This window comes from Mobula hypostoma, chromosome 8, assembly GCF_963921235.1.
Source record: "Mobula hypostoma chromosome 8, sMobHyp1.1, whole genome shotgun sequence".
NCBI classification, from domain to species: domain Eukaryota; kingdom Metazoa; phylum Chordata; class Chondrichthyes; order Myliobatiformes; family Myliobatidae; genus Mobula; species Mobula hypostoma.
Genome location: NC_086104.1, coordinates 70465391 through 70490417, shown reverse-complemented (window position 1 = coordinate 70490417; position 25027 = coordinate 70465391). Strand labels below are relative to the sequence as shown.

Genomic DNA, 25027 nt, shown 5'->3' with positions numbered 1-25027 from the left:
CAACTCCCATAGACTGAAATGTGTGTGTTAGCAAGGTCTGTGCATTAAAAAATCTTTTTTCTGACATTTGAAAGTGCCACTCCACTCTTTGAGAAGCGAGGAAGGCCAAAAAAAAACGAAATTCTAGGCCAGTTAGCCTAACCTCAGTGGTTGGGAAGTGTTGGGGTCTATTGTTAAAGATGAGGTTTCAGGGTACTTGGAGACTGGTGGTAAAATAAGTCAAAGTCAGCATTGTTTCTGAAAAGGAAAATCTTGCCTGTCAAATCTGTTGGAATTCTTCAAAGAAGTAACTAGCAGGGTGGACAAAGGAGAGGCAGTGGATGTCATTTACTTGGACTTTTAGAAGGCATTTGATAAGGTGCCACACATGAGGCTGTTTAAGATAAAATCCTATGGCGTTACAGGAAAGATACTGGCATGGATAGAGGAATGGCTGACAGGCAGGAGGCAGCGAATGGGAATAAAAGGAGACTGGTTGGCTGCCAGTGACTAGTAGTGTTCCTCAGAGTCAGTATTGGGGTCGCAGCTTTTTACATTGTTTGTCAATGATTTGGATAATGGAATTTAAAAACACGAACATGAGGAATTCTGCAGATGCTGGAAATTCAAGCAACACATCAAAGTTGCTGGTGAACGCAGCAGGCCAGGCAGCATCTCTAGGAAGAGGTACAGTTGACGTTTCAGGCCGAGACCCTTCGTCAGGACTAACTGAAGGAAGAGCTAGGAGATTTGAGAGGGGGAGGGGAGATCCAAAATGATAGGAGAAGACAGGAGGGGAAGGGATGGAGCCAAGAGCTGGACAGGTGATTGGCAAAGGGAATATGAGAGGATCATGGGACAGGAGGTCCGGGGAGAAAGACAAGAAGGGGTGGGGGAACCCCAGAGGATGGGCAAGGGGTATAGTCAGAGGGAGAAAAAGGAGAGAGAGAGAAAATGTGTGTATATAAATAAATAACGGATGGGGTACGAGGAGGAGGTGGGGCATTAACGGAAGTTAGAGAAGTCAATGTTCATGCCATCAAGTTGGAGGCTACCCCGACGGAATATAAGGTGTTATTCCTCCAACCTGAGTGTGGCTTCATCTTTACCGTAGAGGAGGCCGTGGATAGACATGTCAGAATGGGAATGGGATGTGGAATTAAAATGTGTGGCCACTGGAAGATCCTGCTTTCTCTGGCGGACAGAGCGTAGGTGTTCAGCAAAACAATCTCCCAGTCTGCGTCAGGTCTTGCCAATATATAGAAGGCCACATCGGGAGCACCGGACGCAGTATATCACCCCAGCCGACTCACAGGTGAAGTGTCACCTCACCTGGAAGGACTGTTTGGGGCCCTGAATGGTAGTGAGCGAGGAAGTGTAAGGGCATGTGTAGCACTTGTTCCGCTTACAAGGGTAAGTGCCAGATCAGTGGGAAGGGATGGGGGGGACGAATGGACAAGGGAGTCGCGTAGGGAGCGATCCCTGCAGAAGGCAGAGAGAGGGGGAGAGGGAAAGGTGTGCTTAGTGGTGGGATCCCGTTGGAGGTAGCCAATATATAGAAGGCCACATCGGGAGCACCAGACGCAGTATATCACCCAACATACTGTAACCCACCTCCAACGGATAATGGAATTGATGGTTTTGTGGTAAAGTTTGTTGATGATACAAAGATGATGCAGAAAACCAGGTAACGGCAAAGGGTTCATAATTTTTTTCTCTTGCTACAGTACTTTGGGTGATTTTTTTTAATCCAGCTTTCATTGAGCTGTGACTAATGGTAAAGTGGCTCAAAGCACATGTTCTGACACTACAGCCAGTGGGCCACTATAAGGTGTTGCATTCCAGCATCTGCCCAGTCCATGAATTCAGTTGTATTGATTTGCTCTGATGTGAATGACGTTTGCTTTCAGACCTGGTGTTTTACGCTTTGCTGATGAGATTTCTCCTTGCTTTCTTGAAAGGCTGCAACAGACAGTTCTTCAAACTCATCGAACAGGAAGGAGCAGCCAGCAAGGGTGCTGACTCCCACAGTCAGTGACACTCACCGGCCCCTCTGTCCTCTGAGGCACACGCTTGATCATTACAGCCCTGACCACTACCTCCTGGAACAGGTGAGTGATCAATTCAGCTGCTCCCTCGTGCATTCGAGTGGAAGTGCTGGGACAGTTCGAGGTCTGAGAAGAAAATAAGATATCAAAGTGCACAAGAGCTGGGAGAGGAAAGGGGTCTGAGAGAGTGTGTGTGATCCAGGAGGAATCCTCCTTACTGAAGCATGAAAGGTTTTATTGTCGATGGGATAAATGAAGATGGCATTATTTTAACAAGTATGCTTTCACCAGCTGTAGCTCAGTGTGTTCGTGCCCTCCCCTAGTGTTCCAGTCCTCCACCAAAATGTTGAGCCCCATCCTCGCCTCTAAGATGAGAGGACTCTACTGAATTGGGGCTGCACTGCCACTGGGAACATTTTTCAGATGCAGTGCTAAGACATTGTAAAGTATTTATTTAGAGATAAAGCACGGAAAAGGCCCTTCCAGCCCTTCGAGTTGTGCCACCCAACAACGCCCCCCCCCCCATTTAACCCTAGCCTAACCACGGGGCAACTTACAATGGCCAATTAACCTACTAACCAGTAGGTCTTTGGACTTTGGGAAGAAACCAGGGCACCTGGAGAAAACACACGGTCCATAGGAGGATGTACAAACTCTTTTCAGAGGATTGAACTCTGAACCCTGGTGCACTGAGCTGTAATAATCTCACTAACCACTACGCTACTGTGGCGCCCAATGAATATATCTATCCCAATCATAATTTGAGGATGAGGATGAGCATGAGAAGCATTGCCAAGAAAATGTTTACCCTGAAATATAAACACCCTTTTCTGAGGGGTATATATTTGAGAGAGAATGGCTGAAACTTGAATCAAAAACAGAAAATATTGGAAATACTCATCAGGGCAAGCAGCATCTCTGGAAGGAGAAACATGGTTCATGTTTTGACCGACCTTCAATATTAGGAAAGAGAAAATAAATTTTAGGTTGCAGTGACCATGGGGGGTGGGAAACGGGTATGAAATGAACGTTGTGAAAAGCAGTGAAGGTGATTACGCTGCTTTCTGTACTGTGTGTTGCTCATAGCAGGGCAGAGGGACATTTCAGAAGGTCAGGCTGTACTAATGGATAGGGAAAGTCTGAGCCAATATTGCTTACAACAGAAATGGCCAGTACTGAAGCAGAAAGTAAAACAAGTTACCTAATGTGGGGGAATTCAGTCGAGTTCAAAAAGTTGGAAATTGTCCAGACACTAGAGGTGTTGCTCCTCGGGCTTAAATTCAACCACACCATCACAATCCAGCGGGCCACAGACAGAAGGGTCAGGGTGGGAATGAGATGAGAAATTACAGTAGCAGGCAACTGAAAGCTCTGGGTTGCTCCTCTAGATTGAACCCAACTTCTCCATTCCTCTTGCTGAGTAAAGTCATCATGGGTTTCCTGGTTTGAGTGATTTTCAGCTGCCCTAGATCCACATGCAGCCCTGTCACTGCATCTTCCCCCAATTTTCTTCTGCCACTGCCCTGTCCACCTCCCCCATTCTTTTCCTTCCAAAACACTGTGCTGTGTTTAGTCTTCTGTTCCATTGGAGTTTGCAGCTTCTCCCTGGTACCAGTTACTGTCTGAATTTCCAGTCCCAATGCTGGTTGGCAACGTAACTGATCCACATTCCGTGTACACATTCCAATTTTCCCATGAAAATGTTGAGTCTCAATTTGTTCAGCTTTCACCTGGGAGAAGTAATGCATGTGGATGTGATATAAAGATGCTTGTAACCTTTTCTAGTATTCTTTATTATCAGATAAAGATGTTTCTAGTATTCCTTATTACTGGAATGGATGCTGAACGTTTACAGATCATGAATGATGTAGGTGTGGATTGGTCTTCTATTGATACATGGTGCTGTAGTGAAGAATGCATCTCCTTCCATACAGAAAATGTCTAAACGTGCCCTGACCATCTAGTGGATGCCAAGCCAAATAGGGCTGCCAGCTGTGGTTGGGCATATCCATGGACACTTAGGCCATTTGAGGGTTTGAAAACCTCAATGCCGAAGTTTACCCTCAATAACACTTTACAACTTTCTAATGTAATGCACCTTCTCCATTTGGGTTTCTTGATTTTGTTTTTAAATATAATCCATAAAGCAATCAATGTTTATTTTATTTTAAAGGGTTATCTAAAGTTTGCATTCGAAATAAACCAATATGTAAACTGTTCTGAATCCCTCTGAAATTACTTGTTTTGTCTTGCTATGATTAAACCTAAAGCTGAGTAACCAATTACAAATGTAATTTAATCATTTGTGTGTTGAAAGAAGTTCAATATTTGTACACTAAACTAATAGCTTGTGTACCCCCAAAGTTTGCAAATATTTTGAGGCATAACTGAAAAGACTTCATCTATCAATACTCGTTATTTGGGGTTCATGTGAAGAAAGGTATATTTTTAAATATCTGATAAGTGGGAAATAGAAATTGCCAAAATATTGCCTAGGTTTGTTGCAACATTGGACACATCCAGTATACTTGATAATATGTCACATTTTGAGGGAGTGATCCATATTTGGGATTTTTCCCTTCATTATGCCTTCCCTACAGTGCAATGGTATCTTATCATGTGAGCTTCCCTCGTTCAAAAGATTGAGACATAAAATATAGGCAGAGAACCAAGGGCAATGCAATGTCATTTGCTCTTTACTGAATACAGACAAATATGTCAAACTTAATTTGATAACTAATCGTGCTATACTATTTTTAAAGGGTGCACATGAATTGAAAGCACATTTTTGGCACTTCTTTCTACATCGTTGTAATGTGGTCTGCTGAGGAACCACATCAAAAGTGCTTTAAAATGAAAAGAGCTGATTTGTTTTTCTGGAAGTGAACATTATGCATTGAGGAGGAGGTTCAGTTCATTAGTTGCCTTTCTCAGTCTCAACTTGTACCAGAGTTTGTCCCCTTGATGTACTGTTTTAACTAATTGCAAGCGAAGATGAAGTGAGAGGTTAAGTTTGCTTATCAATTAGCTTATATAAATGCTGCTGGAAGCCCTTTTACTTTACAATTTTAAATCTAAAATATAGGCAAAAGGGGGAAATCACTGACCCCGTCATATAATTGTACCTGTCCAGGAGTTAGTGTTGAATTCTTTTGAAGCCGTTAAAAGAAAGAACCCATTCATTCGTACATGGATCCAACAATTCTATTTCCAAGCAACACACAAAATGCTGGAGGAACTCAGCAGGCCAGGCAGCCTCTATGGAAAGGAGTACAGTCGACATTTCGGGCCAAGACCTTTCATCAGGACTGGAGGAAAATAAGATGGGTCATCAGAGTCAGAAGGTGGGAGGAGGATCAGATTCCCCCTTCTCCAGCCCTGTATCTCTTTCACCACTCAATTTCCCAGCTCTTTACTTCACCCCTCCCCCCGCCACCTCATACTCCTTCCTCCAGCATTTTGTGTGTGTTGATTGGATTTCCAGCACTTGTAGATGTTCTCTTGTTTGGAATTCTAAGACCAAATGGTGTCGTCAACTTACTGCTATGAGGAATTATTTTGCATTTGTCCATCTCTTATTGGCAGAAAGCACTAATATATTTCTTGTCAATTTTAGTCTGTGCCGAAGCAACGCCATGTCAGTTTTCGAGACGACGAAGAAGAAATTGTCCGCATTAATCCACGAGAAAAAGCATGGTTAAAGGAGAGATATGAGGACTACAGGTATGCAGCAGTGCGTCCAAAATACAACGACCACGGTGATGTGGATTCCTACGTACATTTTGACAAAAGTGATGCTTCAAAGCATGATTACAATTATCCTTACGTAGAGAGCTCTGATTTTGGATTCGGTAAAGATTTGAAAAGTGGTGTGGTGAAGACTCAGCCTATGCCCTCAAAGTCAAAACTCCGCCGGAGGATAGACGAGGGCGAAAGATCGAGATGTGTGTACTGCAGGGACATGTTTAACCATGAGGAAAACAGAAGGGGCCAATGCCAAGATGCCCCGGATCCTATTCGAACCTGCATCCGTCGAGCAAGCTGTATGTGGTGTGCGGACAGCATGCTGTATCACTGCATGTCCGATCCGGAGGGAGATTACTCAGACCCTTGCTCGTGTGACACCAACGATGAGAAGTTTTGCCTTCGTTGGCTGGCATTGATAGCCTTGTCATTCATCGCTCCCTGTATGTGCTGTTACCTTCCCCTCCGAGCGTGCTACAAATGTGGGGTGATGTGCAGGTGTTGCGGTGGAAAACACAAAGCAGTTGGGTGACTTGTGTCTGTTTCTGCGGAACATCAGTTCCTGAAGCACATTTTTGGTCTGGAGAATTCTGATCGTAAGTTTGATGCAGTTAATGTCACCAGTCTCTCTGGAATACACTCATCTCTGAAACTGCAAGCCCATAGGTGACTGTGTCCTTCCAACGTTAAACAGAACTAATGATAACAAGTAGACTTTTCTATCATGAATATATATATAAGAATGTCTCACAATTGTTTATAATTTTTTTAAAATCTAAAGCGGGTGAGAGCTGAATGATGTGTGTTGTGGTTTGGAGATGTCATGTGGAACCAGGGTGGGCATTTGATGGTTTGCTACACCGTGATGTGCCAAGGTGTGCTGTCCTAGCTTGCCAACAGGATGTAGCATTAAACAAGTAAGCTGGCATGACCAACTGAGACACTTCACCTGTAGTCGGGTATCGTATATTACCTTTTTTTCAAAAAGAAAGTGTGCTAGTAAACTTGTACCACAACACAGTATTGTCATTACTGTATGAAGCCAAAATAATGCTGCTTGTTAATTGCACCTAATTTCTCTTCAACACTCTGACACTTACTAAAAATCTAACTGTAGATATCACCCTCTTCAGCACAGTTCTTAAAATAATAATGAACTTGCTTTTGACTAATCGCTGAACTCTAAAGCAATTATTGAATCTCAAGATGTAACACTTATCCCCACTTGTTTTTACTATAATGGTCAATGGTAAATTTGGTTTCTGTCAAAATGTTGAATTTTGAAAAACAGTAGAAATGCTTTTCTAGTTAAGGGGTTCCTTGAGTAGAGTTCTCATTTCAATTGTCAATACACTAAAGTTTATCTGATAATACTATATAACCAAGCTCCCTGACTGCTTGGTCTCTTATTTACACAGCCTTGTAGCCAGTACAATCAGAGAGCACAATGTTAGTTCACTACATTTAGCAGGGTGACTGAAGTATAAGACCCTTGCATTCTATTAGTTCTTAATACTCTGGCCATCTGATTTCACTAACCTAGTTTGCTGACCTCTGCCTTCTACAGTCTTTTCTCGAGTGAGCCACAGGGAGAGGTTACCACAGACTGCTCAGTCGTTTCTATTACTTGTGCCATTGATTTGGACGTAAACCAAACCAAGGCCTAGCCAACTGTACTGTATGGATTTTGCATGTGACTGGAATTCCAAGTTTGACAGACAGTTTCGCAGAGCATTAGTGAGGAAATACTGGGTCAATTTTGGAAGATCCAAGTTGACTTTTTTTTTGAAAAGCACAAAGTGTCCTAGAAAATAAGGATTTTTGAAGCCTTACAAACTTGCAGTCACTGTGACTGTAAACATCATGGGGTGGGGGGTGGGTATTTGTGGGAGAGAGAGAACTTCCTTCAAAATCTTAATTGCTCAGGTTAATAGGGGTAGTGCATAAACCATCAAGTAGAAAGCTTTATGCTTTGAAAGAATATTTTTGTAACACTGGGACTAGCCTTTTATTTATTTGAAAAGCGGCAGTTTTAGCTCAGCAGCATGGTACAATCTGGTCTATTTTAGTTTAAGGCAGCTAGCAAACAGGTCTGTTGGAACTTGCCATCCTGTTCATGGTTAATTACCGATGGTTCACCATCTTGCCCCTTCTTCCATTGTGTAACCAACATAAGATTTTAAAACAAGACTTCCATGCCAAAAAATGAGGGCTGCACGTAAGTCCGACAGGGTAATCTGTTGACCAGTGCACAAGTCATTGTATTCTGTTGCTGCATCTGCATTTTTTTGCTCATTGAATACTTCTGACACGCATGCAGCACAGAACTGCTTGCATAATTGTATCCTGTATGCATGCTTTTTTTTAAAAAGCTTTGGATAATGACAGAACTGATTGATTCAGTGTGCATCACAAGTGAAAATTGACAACTTCATCTGGGCATTATTCTCCCAACACCAGTGTGAAAAGCATTACAGCGGTGGCTGGCCCGAAATAATAACTGAGAACATCTCGTGTAAAGGGATTATCACCCTGATATTTTATCTGCACAGAAACTTCGCAAATTGTGATTTCAGTTTTATTAAAATCACCATGTGGTCTTAACTACATTGGAATACAACACATATATGGGCTTAAATCAACACTAATATTTCCGGAGACTTTGCAGTAATCCAGCAGCTCACTGGTATAACATAGATAAGGTGCCTCCACATCTGACACCACATGGACATGCGATTTGGATCCATCTGGTCAGTTTAGCTTCTTCCCACGCATACACACTGTAAATTTGTAAATTGAGGTATGCAGTCTATGGTAATGGAGCTGAGCTAGAGTTTTTTTTAAATATAACTCTCATCTGTCATCCACACTGATGTTGAATAGTGGTGGTATTCCTCCCAATCAGCTTTGCAATACAAAAGACAATTGTTGGGGGTGGGGGGGGTCACAGGGTGGTGGGTGAAAAACAAATCAAATTTATTTTTGTATCTGTGGTAAGAAAGTTAACCAAAAGCTGTTGTTTGTGCAGTCTTCAGCCAATGCACACCTTAAAGGATTAAAAGAAAGTGCCTCCACTATCTTGTATACTAAAAACCCTGTTGTATTGATTATTAGTTTTTTTTACAATAAGCATTTTTACCTCTGTAAAAAAACAAATATCGTGTATGATGTACATTTTAGTTCTATTTTTTTTATTGTTTCTAATGTATGATCATGATGTAGCCCTTGCTTTTCCAATGTACTGTGTAAATATGAATACATCATATCAAAACTACAAAATAATGACCTGACCAGTACATAATTCTTCTACATTTATGTCATATCTTAAATATGTACCTTGGCAGATCAGATGGCAATAAAATGAAAGGAACATTGATGTTCAAAATGCTGTGGATGGTGAGTTGGAAAAGTTATTCAATAGGAAATCTTAAAATAGTGTGATGATGTGTGGTTGAGAATGGAATCCCTTGCCTCTTTCCACATCATTAACAAAGCAATGAATTTATAAATCTGTGGCTTACTTTTGGTATCCCCATTGTAGGAAGTGGTCTATGTAGATTCACAGGGTATGACTAATGTTGTCCACTCTCCAACTACTCATTATCCTAGAGATGTTGCTATTCTCTGCCCCTCATTCTCAAAAAAAAATCAGTACTACACCAGTAGCTTTCCACACATTCTTAGCAAACCCAGACTGTCTCATTTCCCATTTCAACAAAATCCATTGGAAAGGGATATACATTTTAAAAAAAACGCTTACATGGCTTTTATTTAATTTGTTATGCTCGTTTGTCCCTCGGCATAGATTAATAATTTAGATGAATTCAGCTACTTAATGGTTAATCAGATCAATCACATTGAGTGGACATGATTGCTAATATATCTGGAATTACCTTTTTCCATAGCTCGGGTGGTTTCAAATGTTACGGCGATCTATTTTAATATCATTTCTGGTATACCGTCTCAATATGTCTTGGTACAGGCAGTAACACTGGTTAAACATCCAGTGATTTTGGGACACTGTCTAAGTTATGCTGCAACATCTATGGGAAAGAGTGCACAGTTGATGTTTTGGGCCGAGACCCTTCATCAGGACTGGAGAAAAAATGATGAGAAGTCAGAGTAAGATCGTCGGGAAGAGGGGAGGAAGAAGTACAAGGTAGTAGGTGTTAGGTGAAACTGGGAGAGGGGAAGGGGGTGAAGTAAAGAGCTGGGAAGTTTGTTTGGTGAAAGAGATAAAGGGCTGGAGGAGAGGGAATCTGTTAGGAGAGGGCAGAAGACCATGAAGGAAGAGGAACACCAGAGGGAGGCAATGTTCCCTCTAATTTTTAGTAGTTAGTGTGCGCAAAACTCTTATATTGTGCTAATGTTTTTCCTGTGACAAAAGTATGTGCGCACTGAATGCACACATGGGACAGTTTATGTAGGTTTATAAAATACTAAACATAAAACTGCACAGGATAACAACAATTTAAGTCACACACACAAAAAATGCTGGTGAATGCAGCAGACCAAGCAGCATCTATAGGAAGAGGTACAGTTGACGTTTCAGGCTGAGACCCTTCGTCAGGACTAACTGAAAGAAGAGATAGTAAGAGATTTGTAAGGGGGAGGGGGAGATCCGAAATGATAGGAAAAGACAGGAGGGGGAGGGAATGAAGCTAAGAGCTGGGAAGTTGATTGGCAAAAGGGATACGAGGCTGGAGAAGGGAGAGGATCATGGGACAGGAGGCCTAGGGAGAAAGAAAGAGGTGGGAAAGCCCAGAGGATGGACAAGAAGTTATAGTGAGAGGGACAGAGGGAGGGAAAAAAAGGGAAAGAAAAAAATCATAATAATGATAATAAATAAATAAGGGATAGGGTACGAAGCGGAGGAGGGGCATTAACGGAAGTTAGAGAAGTCAATGTTCATGCCATAAGGTTGGAGATATTTAATCTTTATCATATTTAAGTCACTCAGTTATTTTTTCTCTCTCCTGTCTTTGGCATTTACCCATTTTTTGTAAGCTCTATCTCGACTAATAGAACTTCCATCCCATTGATAGCTTTTGATTCTTATTAACATATCTAAATGACATTCACCTAAACGGTTTCTCAGCTTGTTTTTGAGTTGATTCATTAGGCTAAAACCTCACTCACAGTCTGCACTAGACGCAGGAAAGGTTCCCCCAATGTCCATCAACTGTGCAAGGTCGCAAAACTTCATTTTGAATTACAAATGCCACCATTTGAGAGAAGTTTGAAATTGGTTTGGATTTAATTTTTTCTTGCATGGAAAATTTGAAATCATTAAACTAACTATTACAATATCCTGAGCTAGAAAATCATGATATTTTAGACATAAGGCATTAACTTTTTCATTGCCAAATATGAAGTCACAATCTACAATTGCGGAAACATCAAAAGCTGACCATTCTTGTACCTCAACTTTGATCTCCTCTGGGTTTGATCTTTTTCGCTCTCGCTCATCTGCACTCAACCGTAACACGCGTAGCACTCCTGTAATGGGTAATGACAGGTTCTGTTGCCTGAGCTTTTGTACGCCGTCCAGATGCAATTTACTTGCCAATGACACTTCAAAAAGTCAAGTTTCCAAATATCATCCCACTTCTTCCACTAGCAAATTCTCCAGCAACTTTCGCATCACGACAATACAAGCAGATAACTCCAGTTTCCGAATCATACATAAATATTTCTCGTAGCTGAACGTTCATGACCTCATGAGCTTTCGGTGTATCAGTTTCTACTATTTTGTTAAGCCATTCAACTTTAACCAAATTTGCAGTTCTTTTGCGCTTCACGCCCTTCGCTTCTTTTGAATTCGACATACTGAATCAATATTTTTTCCAATAAAAACTTAGTAAGCTATCTACAGGATTTGAAATAGATCCTTATAAACTTTACGATATGAACACTGTCCGCCAAACATGGCTGCCGCCATGATGCAGCTGTACAAAGTGGAACAGGATAGGTGAGGTGACGTAAATTAGTGACGTGCATTGTGGTATTTGAAAAACTGACTAACTAGTTAACAGAAATAGCTAGCTAAAAGATTATTTTCGATAAGTATAATTATTAACTACTACATTATTTTAGGTAACTAACCTTTTGTGCACACATTAATTTCCTTTGTGCACTGGATGAAAAACTTGTGTGCGTGCGCACACATGCACAGCCTAGAGGGAACTATGGAGGGAGGTGATGGGCAGCTAAGGAGAAGAGGTGAGAGAAGGGAAGGGGGAAGGCAATTACCAGAAGTTTAAGAAATCGATGTTCACCTGGTTTCACCTACCACCTAGTACTACTTCTCCCCTTCCCTCCACCTTCCTAGTCTAACTTATCATCTTTTTTTCCAGGTCTCTGCTTGAAACATTGACTGTTTACTCTTTTCCATAGACGTTGCCTGATCTGAGTTCCTCTGGCATTTGGTTTGAGTTAATTTGTATGTGGTGTTTGATTTCCTTAAAATTTCTGAATGAAGATATTGCTTGGATGCAGAAGCAAGGTAATGTACTTTTTTGCTTAGTTTTAATTGTGCAGCCGTGGATAAGGGAATGCAAGCTTACTCATTTTTGACCAACTATCAACTACCATAAACCTCCAAGTCCTCCATTATTGTCATATTGAAAGATCATTTCAACTGCGTTTGGTGAAGTTTTAACTCCAGTGTTCCCAAGGCACCACTGGTCTCCAGCTTGTCTGAAGACGCTAAATACTGAGGCAGCTGTTCTGCATGTTCTCTTACACTGGTGAAAATACAATAATTTCGATTGACGCACGGTTACACCAGATGTCAGCCTTTTGAAGGGGTTCCCACTTGACCTTGCTGAGGTACAACGTTTGTTAAACCTGTGCAAGATGAATGATGCTAGAAGGGGAATGACTTTCAACTTGAAAAGTGAGGAAATTCATTGGAAATAATAAATGCCCATCTCAAAAGCATGCTGCCACCACGCAAGTTCCTGCCTCATGAGAAGCTCCTTTAGGTCACAGTTCTCATTTTTATTTTCCTTCTCCCGCTCAGGAACCAAATCTAGTTCCAGATGAACACTAGAAACATGAAGTGTGCTGGTGGATTTTGCTCTCTGATCCCATTGTCACATCTGACAACATCGGGACCTCTGGTGTCTGCAGAGCCATGACTGCATCAACTTCCCTCCATCTGCAGAACACCCAGTGCCTGTCCTCAGTGGGCTGTTTGTCTATGGGGTCGGACTAATCTGAGGCTGTTGATCCACCTCTGCTTCAAACAGCTGCAGTTCAAATTTGTTCCTAGCTGATGATGCAGTACTGAGGTAGGTCCATGTAGGCAAAGATCCCATCATTGGAACAAAATATCTGGATAAAGACAGGATTTTTGAGCTCCACTGATATCCCCTTGATCAAAATAAAGTGAACAATCTTATTTTGACTTTATCCCATTTCTATTTGGAGCAACGCTCCATGTGCAAATTAGCTACTGTTGCTCCCATGTTACAACAGGGACTTCTTCAGGCACTTCATTGATTGTAAACTGTTTTGTGACGAGGTTGTGAAATTACAGCTTGGTGATTTGCTCCTTTTCAAAGCAAATTTAAAGATTGTGCACAGGCATTTTCTGTTAACATCTGTTGTACATTTTTATTTGCCTGTGGCGTTTTCTCAGCACAAGGTCTGAAGAACGATCCTTAACACTGCATTGTCCGATAGATTAAATCCTAATTACTTAGTATGAAAGTAACATTGATTGCCTCCATTGTCCAGCAATAGCTTCCAGCCAGTTTTACATGATGTACTTAAAAATCAAAGTGGTGTTCTTTCTGTTTTATGTCCTTTGTCATTTCAGCTTGTGGTTTCCTTTCAAAGGACTCTGGGGATGGTTGGAATTCATAAAATCCCTCTCAATATACGATTGTTTGATATATGATGATTGTTGAAATTGAATCAACTATTTTAGTTCCTCTCCACATTCTTTCATTTCCTTCATTCACTTTACAGAAGTCCAGGTACTGCCTTCTCTTTTTCCACTAATTCTATACCACCAACATCACACCCTGAGATGTTCTTCTGTTATTCTCTGGACAGTGGCCTGAATCTTCCTTATTGACACATTTGATATATAAAATCTGAGAATTTCAGACAAACATTGATATATACTTTGCATTATATGAGGTAAGGATTTTGACCACAAGAACCGAACCTCTCAGCCCAAAATGTTGACTCTTTACACTCCCCCTGGCTTAAGCAATGTGCGCAAAATATTGGAGGAGCTCCTAACTACAAGAATATGGTTTCCTGGTCTTTCATTGTTTGATAAGCAATTAGGGTATGTGCTTTTGTTTATTGAGCTCACCTGATTTTCTGAAATCATTGTAAGATTTGTTTCTCTGCAGAACAATTAAACACTTAACTAATTTAATGTTCAGCTTTGAAATTCCAGGTGTGTTCTCCAGATTTTGTCCATCCAACAGCTCTGAGAGGCACTATTATTCTCAGTATAAGTGTCAGATGAATTATCCATTTATGCATAAACTTGACAAGACTAGCAAACTGCTAAATTTTTATCAGAATTTAAATGCATTTATTTTACAATGTAAACCAATAAGTTTGCATAGAATCATGGAGAATTGATAAGTTGCACTGACAGGAAAGTAATATGAATTTATGAAGTTCACATATGTTGCCTGCCACTTTTAGAGCAGAGGTGCGTGGGTGTTGGGAGGAGAAGTCAAGGAGCAGACATTAATAATGCTAAAATTTTACTTCTTGGAACAGCAAACTTCACCCAGAGCCTAAAACAACAGTTTCAGGAAATTGTGATCAGCCCCCATTCCCCAATGTACATGAATAGAAGTCAACAGCCCAGTTGTGATTTGAAGACATTTGTGTTTTTTTTTTGAAAAGAAGCTGGAAACCACCCTGGTATTTAAACTTCCACATAGAGATTGTTCTGCCTTTTGTTTTATCAGAGCAATGTACGAGTCATAAATGGAGAAAATGTAACATTACAAGTTCACTCATTGTGTATATTTCATAATTCCGAAAAGAGAAACTTTTGCTAGGTTAAAGGAAAGTGCGCCCTTCCCATTACGCTGTAATCTCAATATAATTCTGCATATGCCTGAAAATTTGTTGGCATTCCTTGAGGAAATAACAAGCAAGGTAGTCAGTTAGTGGATGGTGTGTACTTGGATTTTTAGAAGGCCTTTGACAAGGTGCCACACAAGGTTGCTTAACAAGATGGTATTACAGAGAAGATACTAGCATGATAGAAGATTGGCTGAGTGGCGGGAGGCTGAGAGTTGGAATAAAGGCAGCTTTTTCTGGTTGGCTGCCGGTGACTAGTGGTGTTCTACAGGCTTCAGTGTTGGGACTGCATCTTTTCAAGATATATGTCAATGATTTGAATGATGGAATTGATAGCTTTGTGGCCAAGTTTGCAGATGATAAAAGATAGGTGGTGGGGCAGGTAATGTTAAGGAAGAAGTTGGCAGAAGAACTTGGACAGATTGAGAGAATGGGCAAAGAAGTGGCAGATGGAATATAATGTAGGGAAGTGTATGGTCATGCACATTGGTAGAAGAGAGAAAGGTGTAGACTATTTGACCAGGAAGAAAATTCGAAAATTGGGTGCAAAGGGACTTGGTCTTGTGTAGGGTTCCCCAAAGGTTAACTTGCAGGTTGAGTCAGTGGTATGGAAGGCAAATGCAATGTTAGCATTCATTTTGAGAGGACTAGAATATAAAAACAAGGATGTAATGCTGAAGCTGTATAAGGCATTGATCAGACTGCACTTGCTGTATTGTGAGCAGTTTTTGGGCCCCTTATCTCAGAAAAGATGTGAAGACATTGGAGAGGGTCCAGAAGAGGTTCCCAAAAATTGTTCTGAGAATGAAGGGTTAGCATATGAGGATCATTTGATGGCTCTGGGCCTGTACTCACTGGAATTCAGAAGAATGAAGGGAAAATTTAATTAAAACCTATCAAATATTGAAAGGCCTAGGTAGAGTGGATGTGAAGAGGATGTTTCCTCTATTTGGGGAGTCCAGGACTAGAGGGCAAAGCCTCAGAAAGAAGGGGCATCCATTTAGAACAGATAGGAAGAGGAATTTCTTTAGCCAGAGGGTAGTGAATCTGTGGAATTCATTACCAAGGCAAGCTGTGGAAGCCAAGTCATGGGTGTATTTAAAGCGGAGTTTAATAGTCTCTTGATTAGTCAGAGCATTAAAGGTTATGGGGAGGTGACAGGAGGATAAACAAGCCTAATTGATTGGCAGAGCAGACTCAATGGGCTGAATGGCCTAATTCTGCTCCAATGTCTTATAAAAGAATAGAAAATGTGTTGCACAAAAAAGTTGCTATCTTGTAAACAATGAAAGGTATACAAGGGAAAGGTGACACAGGTGTGAACCAAACAGTTTCAAATACAGTTTCCCAAGATTGATAAAACCTTGCAAGTCTATCAGCAATTTGTGTTTTATAATAGACAAGAACAAGATTAAGGCATTTACAGAAACGTTATGATGGGTTTTACATGGTGTCAACAGATAAAACTATTTCTAGATTTGGTTTGTGAGGAGAGATTGCTGATTTACAAATGAGAGAAACAGGGAACCTGTTGCAGTGCTGGAGAGTGGAATAAACAAAGTATTGGGTCCAGAGTTGGGTGTATCTTGTAAGGGAAGCTGGTCAATGCTTTGAAGTAGATCTGTGGAGGGGAATCGTGGTTTTTGATTGCTCGAATAGAAGCAGAGCAGGCACATATCACACTGCCACAGATTGCCTTTATCCAGGGTTGTTTTAAATACAGGCAAAAGTTTTAGAGTTCAGTGGCCTTGTGTAAGGAAAGATTTACTAAGCAAGTGAAGTACAGCAGGCAGATGCATGTTTTGAGCCTGGATCTGGAAGACTCTACAAAAAAGGAGGCCTTTAATGGGGTTTAGAGCTTTTCACTACTCACATGACCATTGTACTGAGAAATAGAAGTTGATAGGCTTCAGGGAGAAGGCAGGAGAATGGGGTTGAGAGGGATAATAAGTCAGCCATGATGAAATGGTAGAACAGACTTGATGGGCTGAATGGCCTAATTCTGCTGTTATGGTGAATCTGTTTAGTTGTTCTGCCATGTTAACACATTCAAAGTTAACCAATAAAATGTCCTCTTTTCATGGTGCAAGTGGTAGGGCTGCTGCACAACTCCAGTAATCCAGGTTCAGTCCTGAGCTCTGGTGCTGTCTGCCTGGAGTCTGCATGTATTCCCGTCTATCCGCAGCCAGCATGTTTTCCTGTTGACGTAATGGATTTCTTTCTGGTGCTGGAATCTCATCCCAAATCCCTATACCCTGCAGATAGTTAAATTACTTGGCCGATATAAATTACCCCAAGTCAGTTGGAGGAAAGAAGTGTTGAGGAATTGCTATACTTTGCTTCTGATGGATGATGCTTCCATGTAATTCCAATTGGCTAACCCTCATCACCTTCAACTGAACTGCCAACAAATTATTTATCTCACTCATACAAGGCGTGTATTAATGCGCTCCTCCTGACTTCAGTATTGCCCAAAGACTTCACTGTAAATGAAGTACAGATAGCTCCAGTACTGTAAAACAAAACTGCAATGATGAAATTGTAAAACAGTAAGCTTTGACAAAAAAAAGTGTCAATATGCGAATGATCATTTTGGTGATGTTGATGGGAAATAATATTGACCGTGGGACCAGAGTTAGCTCCCCTACTCGTGGGGTATCCGATGGTCACCTGAAAAGATAATCCCTCCAGCAGTGTAGAGTGTCCGTAGGAACCTGTATAATTTGATCCGTTATTCCCAGTACAGTACATAGTGATGGGAGCAAGAGGGATATATCTTCTAATGAAGAGGCTCAGTAGGCCTGTTCATCTTGTATCTCAGCATTTTAATTTCTTAAGCTTCTGGCACTTTAAATGAAGTCACAATATATGCTCACCCATGAGTTTTTCTCCACTATCAGGAGGAATTGAGTCTAAAAACTGATATTGGCAACATTAGTCCTGAGGATATTTAATACTTCTGACTTTCCACTTTCCACTGCTGTAACACTCATCCTGTTCTACGCTCTCGGTTACAATAAAGTGGATGAGCATTGTTAATTGTTGAATACTTTGCATTTTCATAGCACCTTTCGGGGTCAAAACCTTTACAGACATTGAAGTACTTTGAGCTGCCGTCTCATATTGCCTTGAAGGAAATGAGGCAGTCAGTGTGTGTGTGTGTGTCATTTCTGGGCTGTCTGCTTAAATATATGTACATAGGGCACTCTCCAGTGGGATGTGGTTACAGGTGAGAAGGCAGTATTTCTCTTGGTATTTATTAAGACATCATGTTAATGTTCCCGCAGTTGAGTGACTATAACCGGCAGGAAAGATTGCACAGATTGAGCGACTAGGGGATAATGCATTTAAGGTCCTTCAAGATTCTAAGGCAATTTGGTGGATTTGACAGAGGTGTTTTCACCAGAGAATGAGACCTGTGCTGGTGACCTTGCATACATCTAACAGATAGTTCAAGAGAAATACTGTATGTCGATAGTGACTGAGGCTAGAAATTGGAACTTGCAACTCCCAAGTACAGTTGAGGCAAAATAGTCCTGACATATTGAAGGGATTGCTTGACGGTCATGTAGAGGGTGTAAGAAATGGAAGGGTGTGGTCAGGGGGACTGAGCTGAAGTTTTGGTAATGAGCTGTCGAGCTGTTAATAATTTATAAAGAGGTAGAAAATGTCCTGCATTCTATAATCCCTCATTGTCTTTGCGCGAGGATTGGAAAGAGACAAGATTGCTGGTGATAAGTATTAGCTGGCATAGTGTTTCATGTGGGCACTGCTTAACCGTTCAGCGTTATTACACCACACTCCTGGGGCCTGCTCATGTGCTGTTCAGCCTGTGGGGATTTCACTCTGCCGGTTTTTAAAATGAAACCAGTGGAAAAAAATGATCAAAGGTGTAAGGTTAAAGAAAAATAACCAGAACATTTTTGGTTTCTTAACCCTTTCAGAAAGGGGATAAATGAACTGCTTGTTTATTTGTTTATTTTAAACATAGTAGAAGGTTTTTAATGGCCACAGCCCTGCGGTGAACAAACCATTTCCTTTATCCAGTCTTTCCTATAAAGCAAACACTAGCCTATATATGGAGAATGAATCAGTGTACCTAAGCAAATGTTTCCTTTAAACAAACATTCCTATTAACAGAGGCCCATTAACAAGGCATGGACTTTTATTTGTCAATTACAACATTTCTGTCACGGAATGTTCCTTTAATATTGATGCTTAACCGAGCTTGCTAGTCTACATATGTACTGGCAACTTCACTTAGAAGGGATATAACAAAAGAGATTTCATATAATTTCTCCGCGTTTGAAGTCGATAGATAAAACAAAAATCATTCACACCTTTACTGAGTGATCAAGATGGTGGGATTTCTGAAATGCCGCTTGTTTGGAGGAGTTTCGTGTGCTTGCCAGGTTGCAGTTGCAAGTTGCTCCTGAAATGTGAGAACTTGCCTAGCAAATGCATTGAAGTCACTGCTTGGTGTTTCCAGCAGAATTCCATCAGCACTGAAGATTATCACAAAGGCAGCGGTATTTCTCATCTTTTTGACCATCTCTTTTGCACTACTTATTTACGTTCTAGTTATTGTAGTTTGTTATGCCTGCACGGTACTGCTGCCACAAATGTCATGGCTAATACCAGTGACAATGAACCTGATTCTGATTATTTGTGATCTCTGTTTTTCCACTTTGACTGCTTGCATCCTGGGCTATACGTTCTGTGGGTTCTGTAAATCACTGCGAACGTGCTGCTGTATCATCTCCAGTGCTGACAGCTGACACCATCACTATGGTAGTACATCCAGTCTCCATCAGCCCCATGAGGTTAAAAACCACACCCAGGCAGTGTCTATTTATGAAGAAACTATTACAATGCCATGTACTGTACAGCAGGAATAATGGAAGAAAAGAAGTTCTTGCTGTCGTATAGAATTTTATAAGGTGGTGGAAGCAGGTGGGATGAGAATTTGAATGGCCAAGGCAGAGAAAGGCTACGGATCAAGTGCTGGTGAATGTGATTAGTGTGGATGATTGACTGGGATGTCGTGCGCTGGAGGACTTGTTTCTCTGTGTTCTATGACTCTACGATTCGAGTTTAGAACAACCTCAGCTGCTTTGCAGATATTCAGTCCCTTTGGTATAACAAATGCAACAGTCAATCAGCACACAGCAAGCCTCCACAAAGGAACATGTACATGTACAGTGGCGGCCAGATGCACTGTTATAAAAGCACTGGCTGAGTGCTGGGGGTGTAACCCTTTGCTTTCCTTACAGGCAGTGAGGTGGGATCCCCTATCTCCTCCACCGAGCACAGGCAGAAGCTTGCTTTAGCTTTACCACCAGAAGGACACCACCTCCAAAAAGTGCACCATTCTCTCAATAATGCCCTGCCCGTCTTCCAGAGTGGAAGGAACCCACAACCTCGGGGGTGGGAGTGAGGTTGCTCCCTCTCTTGATTGTGGCTGGGATTATTTCCATCATCCCCGTGTCCCACAAGAACCAAATCAGGAGAGGCTTTATAGCTGAAACTTTGGCCAATGTCTAGTCTGCCAAATTGTCACTTTGTTCGTGTTTCGAATGAAGTTCCAATTAAATCCCACATTTGCAGCAGAAGCTGGAGTACTGTTGCAATATTAAAGACTAGTCTGAGTGTATCATTGCACGTGTCCAATATGCATTATTCACAATGTTCCTCATGCCTATATTTAATCGACTTCTGGGGTTGCTAGGCAATGTGCTATATATGGAAGTGAGTTTAAAAGGCATGGTCGGAAGAGTTGGTGAGTAATTGTAACACTATTTCTGCAGCCTTTTCTAGTTTTTTTTCAATGACATTTAATTTCCAGGAACCCTTCCCTTTTATCACCCCCACCCCATCCCCACCACCACCATACCTACTGTTTCATTAGTGCTGCAACCAGCTGTGCCAAGCAGATCAGGGAACACAAGTTGTGCCCAGCACTCACTGCTGGTGCCTTCGAAACTACATCTTCTGATATGGATTAATGTATTTTTCCTTGGTCAAATGATTAATGTATGTGAATACTCCAGATATGCAGAGAGACCGGACTGCCTCACCTTATCAACTCTGTCAACACACACAAAATGCTAGTGAACGCAGCAGGCCAGGCAGCATCTATAGGAAGAGGTACAGTCGACGTTTAGGGCTGAGACCCTTCATCAGGACTTACTGAAAGAAGAGATAGTAAGAGATTTATCTCTTCTTTCAGTTAGTCCTGACGAAGGGTCTCAGCCCGTAACGTCGACTGTACTTCTTCCTATAGATGCTGCCCGGCTTGCTGCATTCACCAGCATTTTGTGTGTGTTGCTTGAATTTCCAGCATCTGCAGATTTCCTCGTGTTTGCGTTATCAACTCTGTGTTCAACTTGTAGCACCCTTGCTTCTGAATCAGAAGGTTGAGAGTTCAAGTCCCAATCCAGGAATTAGTGCAATGTTCCCAGAGCTGTTCAGAATTCCAACTGGCTGTCATTCCTGACCCTCAGATGAGGTACTAAACCCACTGCTATTTTCCCTCTTTGGAAGCTAAAGATCTCCTCCAACCTTCTCATTTAATTCCCCTCCCTCATTCACCCACCTTCTCCATCACCTGGCCTCGCATATCACCTGCCAGCTGCACCCCTTCCCCTTCTTATTCTGGCCTCTGACCCCCTTCCTTTCCAGTCCTGACGAAGGGTCTCACCCAAAACATCGACTGTTTATTACCCTCCTGACTTGCTGCGTTCCTCCATCATTTTGTGTGAGTTGCTCTGGATTTCAGCATCTGCAGAAACCCATGTGTAAAAGATCTCGTGCAGTTTCTTTGGGGGGGGGGTGGATTATCCCCAGAATTAAAGACACAAGAGATTCTGCAGATGCTGGAGATCATGAGCAACGCAAAATGCTGAGGGAACTCAGCAGGTCAGGCAGCATCTATGGGGGAAAATAAATAGTCGATGTTTTGGGCTGAGGTGTGATGAAGGATCTCAGATCAAAACCTCGACTTCATTCCTCTCCATAGATGCTGCCTGACCTGCTGAGTTCCTCCGGCAGTTTGTGTGTTGCCCTAGAATCCTAATGCACATCCAGCTCTTAAATTAAAACATGGCCCTGTAATTACTATTTTTCATGTTTTTCTTACAATACAGCAAGCTTCCACTCCTGAGAAACACTGCATAAGACATAAACCATCTTAGGAGGGCCCAAGGTTATAAAAGGCACGACACAAATGCAAATCTTCCTTTAACAATCCCAGATGAAATTCTTCACAGCTCCTGAAGTATTACTGCATTAAAAATGTTTTATTATGGATCACTTCAGGTCCGTGCCTTCAGACACCAACTCCTCTGTCGCTGCAAACGATTTCAGCTCATTTAGCAAAACTGTTTTGATTTATCTCATTAAAGCCAGTGGAACATCCTACTTCTCTTGCCTCAGGTCTTTGTCCCTGGTCCCACTCCTGCAAGGTACCTCCATGCCTTCCCCTTCCTTTGGCTGAGGCAACACCAGCACTTCATACAGTCCAGTATCATGCCCCGCCACCTCAGTCCAGATCAGAAAAGTGTGAGAAGTCGTGTAACGTTTGCAGGGACAGCTAACGTGCACCAGAGCATTGGCACAAATGGTGCTGCCTCCAGACGAGTTCAGCTTAGCTTCCCTGCAGCCTCACCCAAGTACCTCCATGTGGGACGGCTGACCCACTCTCCCTGTGAGCATTTAGTTCAGTACCAGCAAACATTTAACTGGGTCAGGTATTAGGCTGCTGGAGTTGTTAGAGTCAAGGAGAAATACAGCACTGAAGCTGGCCCTGCAGCCCACTGAGTCTGTACTATCAGGCATCCATTTAACTTAATCCAAGCAATGCACACACACAAAACGCTGGAGGAACTCAGCTGGCCAGGCAGCACCTCAGAAAAGAGTACAGTCGAGCACCCTGCTGCAGAGCCCCTCTTCCTAGATGCTGCCTGGCCTGCTGAGTTCATCCAGCATTTTGTGTGCGTTGCTTAAATTAATCCCGATGTTTTATTCTCTCCACATTCTTGTCATCAATGCACCTCTTACCAACACACGAGAGGCAACACAACCTCCCAATCCTTGTCGTCGGAATTTGGGAGGAAACTGGAGCAGCAGAGGATGCTCAGGCCATCGCGAACTCCATCTAGACAGACTCTTTCTCTCCACCCAGATGTGTGTCCTTCTGTTTATCCTTCCTTTTTAATCCACCACTTCCTCTCCTTCAATAGTGATAGCCAAAGCTGCTGTTGACTGAGATACCTTTGCAGCGATCACAAAGATTTCATGTCAGTAAGTCTTTGAAATCTCAGCTAGATGCTGAGGCACGTTCAAATCTCCTGAAGCTGACCATAATAATGAGTGAACCACCCCTGGAACACTGCATAATCAGCATTTCATTCGGTATTAGTTTCCACCATACAGTACCTTTCATGCCACAATAAGCACCAGATTAATATTTGCCAAAAGCTCCACCTGGCGATGCTTGAATACAGCTGGTAGATAGAACAGATAATTTTGGATCTCAAATTTGATATTCTGGACAACAACAATAAAATAAACCCAAAATAAAAAGCATCATCGATAATGCCGTGCACATTGTTCTTGAGATATAAGCATCCACTGGCACATCTCATGCTCTATAGTGGAAGAAATCAGTTATCCCTCCCTTTGTCATTTTGAATTCAGGCCTACAGCAATATGATGGGTCCATAGCTGTCCCTGACACAGAGAAGTAAGGATAGGAAAAGAATGTTGGCCTTAGCATAGCAACATGTATTCCATGAACAATAGGAAAACAAATGCAAAGGACTTCATGTTCCTCATTGACATCCAACAGGCATTAATCCAGTGACAAGCACAGGTGAATGAGAGACAGATGTACATTTCATTTTGCTTTCCTACTTCTCTGGAGAAAGTGTTCATAGGAATCGGACTCCTTTGAGGTAACAGGAATCAGATGATCAGTGATGGGAGGACTTCAGCCGAATTCAGGGAGCCTTGAAGGATAACATCAGCCAGCGTTTCTGTTCCCCATTGACACGCGACCCACTCCAGTATTAAGCGAGGGAAAGAGAGCTGACGGAGAAAATTCTTTCTGCCTACAAAATTGTAAATCCATCCTTTGTTCTTAACTTTATGGTTTTATTGAAAATTTTAAAAAGCAGAAGATAGCCCTTTTCCTCATGTTCAGCAATATTTTTTTCAGTGGGTCCCTTTCACCTATTAACATGCAACACGTCAGAAGTGTACAAGAAGTGAGGACTGCTTTCTTTGAGGATTGTGAACACACGGGTGGGGAAGTTAAGGTTTTGGTGGCTTTCTGCCAATGCATCATAATCCTTCATACAGAGCCTAAAGAGAAAGCAGGCAGCAGAACAAAGGCTCTCCATAGGTGCTTTCATCTGAGCTCTCAGATGGATTTGCAAACACTTGCTCTCAAAATGGTCCAACTTTCATATCTTTGTTGCTGTCAGCAATGCTTTTCTGTTTTGACCAAGACATCCTACAAAGGAAAGAAAGTTATTCCTCTCTCACTTCCCCTGTGTCTCTTGCGGAGTACAAGTTATAATTTGCAGAAGAGCTTGCTTGCAGACATGAACAAGTTGTATAATGTCTCAAAGCAAATGTCTTTAAGATGCATGAGCACACTAGGACATTATGAGTAGGTTTGGCTCCTGGTGTTATTGAGTGTAGGAATATGACCTGAAGATCACTGAGAAATTATTCAGGGAAAATAGTCTAACGTGTTGGTTTCTTCAAGGCAAACAATGACCAGGGTGAGTTGCATCATAGCCCAAAGTGATAATATTTGAAATATTTCAAATTGTAGTTGAAATTTCCCTGCTCTTTCACAAGACATAAGAGCAGAATTAGACCATTTGGCCCATCGGGTCTGCTCCGCCATTCTATCTTGGCTGATTTATTATCCTTCTCAATCCCTTTCCTAAGCCTTCTCTCTGTAACCTTTGACATCCTGACTGATCAAGAAACCATCAACCTCTGCTTTAAATATACTCAATGACTTGGCCTCCACAGCCATCCGTGGCAAAGACTTTCACAGATGCACTACCTTTGGGCTAGGAAATTCCCCCTCATCTGTGTTTTAAATGGACATTCCTCTATTCTGAGGCTGTGCTGTCTGGTCCTAGACTCACCCACTCTAGGAAACATCCTCCCCA

General features: G+C 41.8%; 1 protein-coding gene across 1 annotated transcript in view; it reads left to right on the top strand.

Moving 5' to 3' along the window:
• The window catches only part of LOC134350629 (sprouty-related, EVH1 domain-containing protein 2-like), a 140504-nt gene extending 131347 nt beyond the window's left edge, over positions 1-9157 (top strand). Inside the window, exons 5-6 of the mRNA XM_063056110.1 lie at positions 1941-2090; positions 5644-9157. Coding sequence (XP_062912180.1) covers positions 1941-2090; positions 5644-6303 — 810 coding nt within the window. The 3' untranslated portion in view covers positions 6304-9157. The remainder of the gene's footprint in view (positions 1-1940; positions 2091-5643) is intronic.
• The last annotated feature ends 15870 nt before the right edge of the window (positions 9158-25027 follow it).